The sequence below is a fragment of the Portunus trituberculatus genome, chromosome 28, assembly GCF_017591435.1.
Source record: "Portunus trituberculatus isolate SZX2019 chromosome 28, ASM1759143v1, whole genome shotgun sequence".
NCBI lineage: Eukaryota > Metazoa > Arthropoda > Malacostraca > Decapoda > Portunidae > Portunus > Portunus trituberculatus.
Window position 1 is genome coordinate 1,687,270 of NC_059282.1, and position 12,423 is coordinate 1,699,692.

The following is a 12,423-nucleotide window of genomic DNA, read 5'->3' on the forward strand; positions in this document are numbered from 1 at the left end:
CTCCTCCTCCTCCTCCTCCTCCTCCTCCTCCTCCTCCTCCTCCTCCTCCCCTCCTTCTCCTCCTCCTCCTTCTTTTCTTATTCTTTTTTCTCTCTGTGCTCTAGTTTTTCCTCTTTTCCTCCTCCTCCTCCTCCTCCTCCTCCTCCTCCTCCTCCTCCTCCTTTTAGTCCTCCTCTTCCTCCACCTATTTCTCTTTTTCTTTTCCTCCCCTCAACTATTCCGACTCCTTCTCCTCCTCCTTCTCTTCCTCTCCTTCTTCCTCCTCCTCCTCTCCTTCTTCCTTCTCCTCCTTTTCCTCCTCCTCCTCCTCCCATGTCCTCGCCCTTCCATCACTCTCCCTCTTCTCTCCTACTCTCCCTCCCTCCTTCCTTTCCTGTCCCATCCTTCTCTCCCTCCTCCTCCTTCCTCCCTCCCTCCCTCCCTCCCTTCCTTCCTTCCTTCCTCCCTCCCTCCCACTGCATTTTTTCCTCTCTCTTTCCTCCAAACATTTTCTTACACTGAAATGAACTTCTCCCTTCCTCCTCCTCCTCCTCCTCCTCCTCCTCCTCCTCCTCCTCCTCCTCCCTTTTTGTTTCCTCCTCCTCCTCCTCCTCCTCCTCCTCCTCCTCCTCCTCCTCCTCCTCCTCCTCATTCCTTTTTGTTTCCCCTCTGCTTTCAGAAAAATGAGGGGAACAGAGAGAGAGAGAGAGAGAGAGAGAGAGAGAGAGAGAGAGAGAGAGAGAGATGAAAAATGAAAATAGGAAAATGGGAAATTAGGAAAAGGGTAAACTATAAAGATGAAGAAGAAGAAGAGGAAAAGAAGAAGAAGAAGAAGAAGAAGAAGAAGAAGAAGAAGAAGAAGAAGAAGAAGAAGAAGAAGAAGAAGAAGAAAAAAAAAAAAAGAAGAAGAAGAAGAAGAAGAAGAAGAAGAAGATAAAGAAAAGAGGAAAAGAGGAAGAGAAAGAGAAGGAGGAGGAGGAGGAGGAGGAGGAGGAATACAAAGGAATACAAAGGAAAGCCAAACAGCAACAGACCTGTTGGTCCTTTCGAGGAGGAGGAGGAGGAGGAGGAGGAGGAGAAGAAGAAGAAGAAGAAGAAGAAGAAGAAGAAGAAGAAGAAGAAGAAAAAGTAGAAAAAAAGAGGAAAAAGAGGAAGAGAAAGAGAAGGAGGAGGAAGAAGAAGAAGAAGAAAAAAGAAGAAGAAGAAGAAGAAGAAGAAGAAGAAGAAGAAGAAGAAGAAAAGAAGAAAAGAAGAAGAGGAAAAGAGGAAGAGAAAGAGAAGGAGGAAGAAGAAGAACTAGAAGAAGAAGAAAAAGAAACGAAAAAGAAGAAGAAGAAGAAGAAGAAGAAGAAATAGAACACAAACCCAAGAAAAGAAAGAATAATAGAGAAAAGAAAGAAAAGAGAAAAAGAAAAAGAAAAATGCAAGGAAGAGGAGGAAGAGGAGGAGGAGGAGGAAGAGGAAAGTTGAACCGTAACAAACCCTTGGAATTTGACACCGAGACTCTTCCTCCTCCTCCTCCTCCTCCTCCTCCTCTCATAACCTATCTCCTGAAGGAAGAAGAGGAAAAAGAAGAAGAGGAGGAGAAGGAGGAGGAGGAGGAGGAGGAGGAGGAGGACTAAATGAGAGGAAAAGTTTGTATATGCGAGACTGTGATAAATGAGAGAGAGAGAGAGAGAGAGAGAGAGAGAGAGAGAGAGAGAGAGAGAGAGAGAGTGAGTAATGATCTGTCTTTAATGAACAAAGAAAACGGAACAAACGTTATTTTCACCGCGTCAGAGAGAGAGAGAGAGAGAGAGAGAGAGAGAGAGAGAGAGAGAGAGAATCACCTTAAAACAATGACGGAAAGTGAAAAAAAAATAAGGAAAACTGTTATATATCTGATAATTTCCCATTTTTTCCCTCTCAAAGGTTATTTTCCCTCATGAATAATGCAAATTTCCCGAACCAGCCTGAGGGAAGACTGAGAGGAGGGGAAAAAAAGAGAGAGGAAAAAAGATTAAAGAGAATGAGATTGCTGGAGAAGAGGAGGAAAGAAAACAGAAAGGAAGAGTAAGAGGGAAAGGAAATAGGATAGAGAGAAGAAGAAGAAGAAGAAGAAGAAGAAGAAGAAGAAGAAGAAGAAGAAGAAGAAAATAATGAGAGAGAGAGAGAGAGAGAGAGAGAGAGAGAGAGAGAGAGAGAGAGAGAGAGAGAGAGAAGGAAAGAAGATTAAGATGAGAGGGAAAAATCAGGATAAAGAGGAGAGAAAAGGAGGAAGGAAAAGAGGGCTGAAGAGAAAGTGTGAAGAATGAGATGAGCGGAGGATGATTATTTGAAAAGAGGAGAGGAAAGGACGAAGAAATTTGAGAGAAAAAAAAAGAAGGGGAAAAGAAAAGGGAATAAGGAAAATAAAAGATGATAAGATGGGAAAAAAAAGAAGAGAAAGAAATAGATAAAAAAAGACAGATGTTAAAAATGAGGAGATAGATTGAAATAAAGAAGAAGAAGAAGAAGAAGAAGAAAACTGAGTGAATAGAGGAAAAAAACATTAAAGAAAGCATAGAAACTACAACGTACGAGAGAGAGAGAGAGAGAGAGAGAGAGAGAGAGAGAGAGAGAGAGAGAGAGAGAGAGAGAGAGAGATGAACTAAGAAAAGATGGATGACGTGTGGATAAGCTGTGGATGTCAGTGTGTGGATAAGCTGTGGGTGTGAGTGTTTGGGTGAGGTGAGGGTGTCAACGTGTGGGTGAAGTGTGGGTGTGGGTGTGTGGGTGACGTGAGGGTGTGTGTGTGTGGCAAGGCGGCAGTAATGGCGTCACCTGTACATGATTTATCGGCGAGCACCTGGCGCCACTCACCTGTCTGTGGGGGGAGGCTCCTGCTGGCCTTCTGTGGGTGGTGGTGGTGGTGGTGGTGCGCCGCCCCCACCACGGTTGTCCCCGCCCCCCTCCGCTCTGAGTGGGCGGGATTGGTGGCACAGGGGGCGTGGGTGGTGGCAGTGGTGGCGGTGCTGGGGGTATTCGGGTGACATGTGTGGGCGGCGGTGGGTGGGTTGGAGTTGTGGGCGGGGCTTGTCATAGTGGTGGTGGTGGTGGGGAAGGCAGTCTTGGTGGTGATGGGCGTGTGGGCGGGGCTGATGGGATCAGCTCTGGAGTGGGCGGGGCTAATGGGGTGGGCGGGCCTGGCGGGCGTGGTATTGTTATGGGTGGCGGGTTGGGCGTGCTTGTTATGGTTGGCAGGGTGGGCGTGGCCAGGCTGCCTCGGCACGCCCCTCTCCTCGCCGCTGAGTGCTTGGGAAGCCCTGCTGAGGGTGCCTGGCACGTCCTGCTTCCTGAGGCCTGCAGCCACGCCTCCAGGACACCCGTGCGTCTTCCTGAGCCTGCTGAGTGTGGCCGGGGGCGTGAGAGGCAGGCGGGGCGAGGGGGGCGGGTCGCCGTGGTCGGGGCGGCCTGGCTGGAGGGAGCGTAAGGACGCGGCGGGGGAGATTAAAGGTGACGAGCGGGAACAGCCCGGTGATGCACGGCGCTCCCACCCAGGCCACCCAGCCCCTGCCCCGACACCCGCCCACACACCCTGCTCGCTGCCCAGGGACGCCCTGGCTCTGGTGCGGGCCTCCTGCACCCACTGACTCAGCCAGGTGCTGCCCTCGCCATCCGAGGAGTCGCTGATCAGGTCTTGGGTCAGGTCCTGCCATGAGCTGCCCGTGCTGAGGCTGACGGGCTCCCAGTCAGAGGACTCACTATGGGTGCTGCTCGGTGCCTTTCTCATCAATTTGCCAGCAGCATCTAGTTCCCCGCTCAGGCCCTCGCTGGGGTGAGCGGCAGGCACTCCAGGCGGCTGCCTAGGGCCCAGTGGGCTGCCGCGCCTCACTGATCGCTCCTCGTTATCCGAGGAATCGCTGACGGTGTTGCGGGACAAAGCCTTGGAGAGCCTCCTTGACGCTCTAGACGCGCTGTCCTCGCCATCTGATTGACAGGCGGCTTTGTGTGTGGGCACGTCCCTTGGAATCCCCGCTGGGCCTCTTGAGCCTTTGTGCTCCGCAGGATTACTGCCGCCTTTCTCCCCGGCGCGCGGGGCCTTGGCCTCGTGCACTCGGGTAGGACTCCCGGTACCCTGGGGTTGGTGGACACGCTTCCTGTCCCCTCGGGGGGCGTGCCGTCCTACTTGCGCGGGGGTCGCGTCTCCCTCTTTTTCCTTCCCTTTTCTCTCCCGTATGAACATGGGCAGGCGACTACGTAGCGTCTTCTTTTCCCGTCGTGGTGACGAGGAGCTGCCGCCGCTGGTGGTGGAGACGGCGTCTGAGGCCGCGGGGGAGGCAGTGTTCCTTGCCCTACCCCGGCCTGGTGACGGGGAGCTGCCACGACTTGTACTGGCGCGGCTCGTGCTGGACTCAGCGTCTGATATCTCAAAAATGTTGAAGTCAGGCGCCTTCTTGATGGTGTTGTATTTCCAGGACTCTGACAACCAGACGGTGGTGCCCTCAGGCTCCGGGGTGGCTGGGAGCGTGGGCGCGGACACCTCCTCTAGTATCCCCTTGGCTCCGGTCCTCGCGTAGGGCTTGAGGTTTTCATATATAACCTCTTGGCTCGTGGAAGTAGTGGTGGGTGTGGAGGGGGCAATGTTTTGGTACAATAGGGAGGTGTGGTGGGCCAGGGGCGGTGACGGTGGGCTGGCGCTGCGCAGCTGTTTCTTTTGAGGCGAGAGATCCTGCTTCAGTAGCCTAGGTGGGTGGAAGAGGAACTTTTGTATTGTGCTCGGCCACGGGAAAGTATGATACATCAAGCTTTGTGTCAAGGCAGCCAATGAGGACAAGGAGTAGCGGGCAGCAAGTCAGCAAGGACAAGTCTGAGCTGGGAGAGGAGTGGGCCAAATATTTACCTTCTCTGGTTAGTGACGTTCAGTTCATTAAGCCTCTGAGTCAATGAGCTTTTTCTCGGTACTGCCAGGGGCACCTTTGCTCTGTTCATGTCCCGCAGGTGTGCCGAGGGTGCCTGTGGGTCCTGGGGCGAGGCGGGGGAGGTGCGCACAGCTGGCAGGTGCTTGCTGGGCCGCCCATTGCCCGCCTGTTTCTGGTCAGCGGCACTCTTGAGCGGGATCCTGTGCAGGGTCGGAGTGGGCGAGCGGTTGGACCTGAGGGGGCGGGTGCCAACGTACCTTCCTGACTCTGTGGTGGCGAGGGCGAGGGTGGTCCGCGAGGAGTGGTCCAGCCTCGCCTCCTCGCCGCCCTTGCTCGCCGCTCCTTTGTTCTTGGAGTTCCTGGAGGCGGGCCGGGGGATGCCCGCCGTCTGCTCGTTGTTGTTGGCTGCCGTCAGCTTCTCCACGGAGGCGGGTTCCTCCATGTCCTTGGGCTGGGAGGTGACTGTCTCGGAGGTGTCAAAGCAGCTGGGCGTCCTCGGGCCTCGGCGGGATCGTCCTCCCCCGGGTGAGGGCACCATCACGCCGCACGGACACACCACCATCGCGCAGACTGCCACAATCACTGTTTAAGTCTCTGCTGCTGCTCACGCGTCGTCACTCGCCGCTGCTCCTCTAAGCCATGAATGTTTCATTGACGCAAATCACACGAGATGTCGCGTCCAGCTGCTGTGCTAGGGGCGGCTGGCGGGCGGCGGGACACAAACTGAGCTACCAGATGGAGGGAGGAAGTATATATGAGGCGGAGCTCTGGAATCACGTGGACTAAACTGCCCAGCACGCAGGCTCCGGCCGCCACCTCCCACCGCCCTGCAATACTCTGTCTTGGCGCCCTCCCTCCTTCCTCCTTAACTCAACCCTTTCCTCAATGTTGCAGTGAACATACCACACAAATACTTAATCTAGCAGTCAAGGAAGGCAGTGAAGGGATGCAGTGGCGAAGACAAGGGTATCTTCCAGGCCAAGACGGCTGGCGCGGGGCTGGGGGGCGGCCGCTGCGGGTCGATAGCGGCGCTGGGAACGGAATGATGTCATCACTGGGAAACCCCGACCTTCCAGATACCTTGCTGCTCCCTGGAATTCCTACAGCATCCCATCTCCGCTGACTGACCTCGCCCTGACAGATTGGAGCATCCTCGGCAGGGCGGGGCTGGGCGGGGAGGGGCGGAGGGTAGGGATGAGAAGAGGGACGAGTGTGATGGATGCCCTGACAACCCTGACACTTTACGTCCTCTCCGCAGTGAACAGCTACGAGGGACTCAGGTGTGGGCACGCTCAGGTGTGTGAATGCCGCCACAGTAAACATTATCACCTGAACTGCACTGGGTCGAGGTGTTCCCGGCCATTACCAGGGAAAAACTTAACACACACAGCCATAAACACTACAGCTAAATGCCTCAACATCAGACAGGTACGAGGATAGACAGGAGACAGAAGATGACAGGAGCAAGAGATCAGACCGAGGAACGAAACACATTTTGAGCATTACCAGTCATTCTGAAGGGACAAAGGGGAATCAGGGCCTATTGGGATGACTGAGGGGAGGCTGGTGGACATAAAGAAGTGAAGGTGAGTGAGGGGAGTGAGGGGAAGGCCGTACGCAGGTGTGACGTCATCAGGATTTCCCCGACCTTGTCCAGGATGAGTCACCGCTCCCCTCACTTTCCCCCACGCCTCCCCTCGTCATCCCTCACCCGCACTCCCCTCTCCACTGCTCTCCACCGGCCTGTTTCCTCCTCTCTTCCTTCTCTTGTTTCCTCCTGTTTTTGTTCTCTTCCCTCTCTTCTTTTGTACTCTTCTTCCTCTTCTTCTCTCCTCTTGTTCTTCATCGGCAATATCTTCTTTTCTTTATCTTCTTTCTTCCCATTCTCTCTTCTTCTCTTCCTCTTCTTCCTCCTCCTCCTTTTCTATTGGTCCTTCACGCCAAGGTCCTTGTGTACGTCTTTTGTGTGTGTGTGTGTGTGTGTGTGTGTGTGTGTGTGTGTGTGTGTGTGTGTGTGTGTGTGTGTGTGTAACAGGTTAATAATTGTTCAATCGTGACCATAAGAGATTAAAATGAATCCGATTGAGTAACGTGCGTGTGTGTGTGTGTGTGTGTGTGTGTGTGTGTGTTTGTGTGTGTGTCTGTGTATTGATGGATAGCTACGCATCACGTTCTCATTAAAAACCTCACTACTACTACTACTACTACTACTACTACTACTACTACAACAGCTATTCATGCAGCCGGCCACTCATTCCCCGCCTTCCCCTCCTCTCCCCTTGAATCTCACGCTTCCCCCCCTTCCCCCGACAATCACCAGCGCATTGTCAGTTGCGCATCTTTGACTCAGCAGGAAGGCGAGGCATTGTTCTCTCCCTTTCCAGTTAATGGCGCCGCAAGAATAAGAAAGCCATTGTCCGAAGGCAGCGCTCTTTCATAACCTTAACCAGCGCTATTATGACCTTGTGTATTTTCAAATGATTAGGCGTCTTATCTGTTGTCTTAATCGTAACGGGTCTAGTGAAGTTAAGAGGTTTTCAAGGGTGTTTTTTTATTGTTTTAATGGTGTTATGGACTGTTTCGTCACCCAAACCAGCGACATTACGACCTTGTGTATATTTCAAACGTTTCAGCGTCTTATCTGTTGTTATCTCAATGGGTTTAATGAAGTTAAGAGGTTTTCAAGGATGTTTTTTATTGTTTTCATGGTGTTATGGGCTCTTTCTATTTGTGTTTTTTAAAGGTGTTTTTTTTCTGGTTTGTCTGGCGTAATGGACTCTTTCGTAACCACAGCTAAAGTCATTATGATCTTGTGTATATTCAAACATTTAGGCTTCTTATTTGTTGCAACCTCAATCAAAACAAAAACTATAGTCTGTCTACTGTAAAATGGCTCCTGGATTTAAAACCTATTGTAGCTTATCAATAACGTCATTGATTAGATGTGAATAATGCTTAATTTCTGTTGATCAACGCACTTCTTACAAGGACAGCTCACGGTTTTCCTCAAGATCTGACAACCACGCATTCCCTGGACCACGCATTCCCTGGACCACGCATTCCCTGAGTCACCATTCAAACTTGAGAGCAAACTGTAGTAAAGTTATTGGTTTTCAAGAGCTGCTTTTCACACTTTTGCCTTTATTCATTTATTATTCATTTCTCCATTTATTTATTTACTTTTATTTATTCCATCTTTATTTTTTTCATTTATTTTGCTTTATTTCTTTTTCTTTTGCGAATGGTGAAGAATAAAAAAAACAGTCTCCCCCATTCCGATAAGCCACAACATTCTCCACTACAAGATACAAACCAGAAAAGAAACACAGGATGGAGGAGGGAACATTTTCAAACTCCACACATCTCAAGTGCAGGGAAGCTTTAGACGTCACTTGATTGGTGTCGACTCGGCGAAGTTTGACGAGATAATGAGGAGTCTGAGCGGTGACGACCAAAACAAACGAGTCCTCACTGGTTATCTGAATGGCCCTTTGCTCTTTTACGTAATGGAACTAAGGCCTGTATTCTGAAACGCTTTGCTCTCTCATCTTCACTACCTTCCAGAGGCTCCAGTTGCACATACTCGTGTTTTTAAGGGTATTTTTATGGCTCTAGGGGTGGATTAGCAAGATTTCTAGTTTATCATAAGGAGAAACTGTCTTGAAAACCGTGCTAGTTGTTATTTCTGTGGCCTTGGAAATTTGTTGTGATAAAAGACCAGGGAGTTTATGAATACAGGCATAAGCTGTACTCGTCAGTTTAACCCCCTCAGTACCATGGCGCGGTTCCATATTCATTCTGCTTACTATTTGGTGATCTTATACAGCTTCAGAAACTCATATGGGGGATTGAAATAGTGAGAGACCATGGCCATTAATCTTCTGACCTCCATAGAACCTTCCTAATGTCAATAAACGTCTAATCACACCCAAAAACTCATGCTAAAATACGTCCTAGTACTCAAAGGGTTAAGCATCTCACACACACACACACACACACACACACACACACACACACACACACACACAGTTAGATCGTACTTTAATAACAAAAAAACTCTATGCTTCACCTCCATTACTTTCAAATGGTTCTAGTCAAAGTTACAAGTGTTTTTAAGCTATTTTATACAGTTCTAATGGCAGATTAATAAGATTTTGCTATTCTTATTTACACTATTAGCAGGAGAAACAATTGATAATCTGGCTAATCATCTCTGCGTCCTTTGAAAATAGTCGTGGTGAGAGAGCAAAGCGCTTCTGAATACGGTGATAGATAGATAGATAGATGGATATATATATACATATATATATATATATATATATATATATATATATAGAGAGAGAGAGAGAGAGAGAGAGAGAGAGAGAGAGAGAGAGAGAGAGAGAGAGAGAGAGAGAGAGAGAGAGAGAGAGAGAGAGAGAGAGAGAGAGAGAGAGAGAGAGAGAGAGAGAGAGAGAGAGAGAGAGAGAGAGATCACTGGAACACCGCCGAGACGTATCGGCACTAGTAGTCTGCCACAAGACTCAAGTGCAGAGAGTCTCCCACCTCAACCCTCTGAGGCTACAGCCACACACAGCACAGAGATGCACCAGAGATGCGGCACGCAGTGACGAGCTAGTGCAGGTGCCCCGATCTCGCCCAAGCCAACACCAGCGCACCTACACAGCCAGGACCTTAAGGCTGTGAAACATTTTCGTGGCAGCCACTCCCCATGTGAGGAGCATGACCACACAGCAAGTGAAAGTGGCAGCCCACAAGTTGCGAGGCAGGCATCCGTCGCGGCTGGTGGTGCAGTAGTACTTACAATGTAGCAATGTAAGGTTATTGTAAAGAAATTATTTTGTATTGGAGTGTATTTTTCATGTATAATGTTTTAATGTATATTATACTATATGTATTCTCAAAAATACTACTACTATAGGCTTTTGGAATAACTCCAAATTCAACGTGGGGTTTTAAGCCTCGTTCTTTGTATATGCTTTTGTTTAAATAGATAAAAATAAATAAGAGAGAGAGAGAGAGAGAGAGAGAGAGAGAGAGAGAGAGAGAGAGAGAGAGAGAGAGAGACTGATAGATTGATGATTTCACTAAACACAATACACATTACACAACATAATCTATTAACTAGTATGTCCCAACAACTTGACCTCATTTCTAACACACACACACACACACACACACACACACGCTCGACTCACACTCGAGAGGGTCCAGGTTCGAGTCCCGGAGGCGGCGAGGCAAATGGGCAAGCCCCTTAATGTGTAGCCCCTGTTCACCTATTAGTAAATAGGTACGGGATGTAACTCGAGGGGTTGTGGCCTCGCTTTCCCGGTGTGTGGAGTGTGTTGTGGTCTCAGTCCTATCCGAAGATCGGTCTATGAGCTCTGAGCTCGCTCCGTAATGAGGAAGACTGGCTGGGTGACCAGCAGACGACCAAGGTGAATTACACACACACACATTCACTCTATGGTTTAAGGCGTTGCTGTGTCTGTCTGTCACGGAGTCACGTGTTGCTGGGCCCAAGCGCTGATTCCTGACTGACTGCTGGAATGAGTGATGGAAAATTGTGGCTTCGTAAGAGATTTTTTAGTCTCCAATACTTTCTTCCTACCTATTTTCCTTCTTATTATTTACTTTTTCTTTAATGTAAGATGGGAAATCTGGCCAAGGGCAACAAAAATGACTAAACAAAAAGGCCCACTTAGATGCCAGTCCCGAGTAGGTCCGAGAGAGTTAGCTAAACGAAAGGGATACATGTCTAAGACCTCACTTTTCTATAGTTTTTAATCATTTTGTACATTTCCTTCTGTACTCTTGCCAGATTAACAAGAATAATTCTTGACTGTTTTCTTTATTATTAGATCTTCAACTGTACAACTGTTAACTGTCATCGTCGTAAACTTGAGCATCATTATAATCCATTAATCGCGTATGTCATACTGTCATACATATATATTTTTATAGCAAGATAATGATTTAATGGTGCTGGGCGTTTCTTTTTTTTTTCATCATAAGTTTAGCACCTCATCTTAATGAGTGGATGAACCAGCAGGAGTCCGGGACTGAGCACCCTACAAGCTATCATGAGCTAGATCCAAAGGTGTTCAAGTTACACTCGAGAAGCGATCAGTTACATTCAGGGGTGAGTCACAGTTATATTCTAACTATCTTTTTTAAAGATTTTGGTGAAACTTTTGCTGTTGCGTTAGACAAATCAAAAGTTTTCCATAGAATCTGGCACAAAGCTTTGATCTCAAGACTACGCTCATACGGTTTCTATTCTTCTCGCTGTAACTTTATCTCAAGTTTCCACTCCGACCGTTTTGTTGCTGCTGTGATGCTGTGCTTCTCCTAAACCTGTTAACAGTGGTGTTCCTCAGGGTTCTCTCCTGTCACCAACTCTCTTCCTAATAATCATCATTGATTTTCTAAAATAGAATTCTTGTCCTTTCCACTCTTACGCAGCTGATGATATCTTACACCTTTCCACGTCTTTTCAGAGACGACCAACCCATTAGAAAGTCAACAGATCACCCAGGGACACCACAGAACTTATCTTTCTAAGATTTCTGATTGGAGCAGAAAAAACTTAGTAGTGTTCATTGCCTCAAAAACTCAATTTCTCCACCTATCAAATCGACACAACCTTCCAGACAACTATCCCCTCATTTTCAATGACACTCAAGTGTCCCACTCTTCCACACTGCATATCGGCCTGTCCATTACTCATAATATCTAAATTGGAAACTTCACATCTCATTTTTCACTAAAACAGCTTCTATGAAGTTAGGCTTTCTGAGGCGTCTCCACCAGTCTTTCTCATCTACAGAACTGCTAATTCTGTACAAGGGCCTTATCTGTCCATGTATGGAGTACTCTTCGCATGTTTGGGGTTCCACTCACACAGTGGAATCAAAAGATTTTCATTTTATTAACTCCCCTCCTCTAACTGACTGTGTTCAGCCTCTTTCTCATCGCAAGAATGTTGCATCTCTTGTTATCTTCTACCGCTAATTTCATGCTAACTGCTCTTCTGATCTTGCTAACTCCATCCCTCCTCTCCTCCTGCGGCCTCGCTACACAAGGCTTTCTTCTTCCTCTCACCCCTACTCTGTCCAACTCTCTAATGCAAGAGTTAACCAGTAACTCATACTTTTCTCAAGTAAACTCTGGAACTCCCTGCCTGCTTCTGTATTGCAAATTTCTTTTTTTTTGTTATTCTATTTCATTTATTTATTCATTTATTTATTTTATTTTATTTTTTTTTTTTTTTATTTATTTATTTATTTATTTATTTATTTATTTATTTATTTATTTATTTATTTATTTATTTATTTTTTTTTTTTTTTTATTTTTTTTTTTTTTTTTGCTATCTCAGACCTGCCAGGAGACTAGGAACTAAGCAGGCCTTGTTTTTCGTTTCATGTTGTCCTTAGTCATTTTTCCCTCTTACATAAAGAATAACTCCACTATCTCTTATATCTTGCCAGTCGAACATTTCACTCAAAATTCCAGCCGAGTTTCTAGATAAATTTCAGGCCTGCCTGCAGATCAGCGCTTTAGC

General features: G+C 47.7%; 1 protein-coding gene across 1 annotated transcript in view; it reads right to left on the reverse strand.

Annotated features, from left to right (window-relative positions):
• LOC123510114 (nascent polypeptide-associated complex subunit alpha, muscle-specific form-like) overlaps nucleotides 1-5,761 on the reverse strand; it is a 27,481-nt gene extending 21,720 nt beyond the window's left edge. Inside the window, 2 exon segments of the mRNA XM_045264926.1 lie at nucleotides 2,821-4,682; nucleotides 4,841-5,761. Coding sequence (XP_045120861.1) covers nucleotides 2,821-4,682; nucleotides 4,841-5,421 — 2,443 coding nt within the window. The 5' untranslated portion in view covers nucleotides 5,422-5,761.
• Between the last annotated feature and the right edge of the window lie 6,662 nt (nucleotides 5,762-12,423).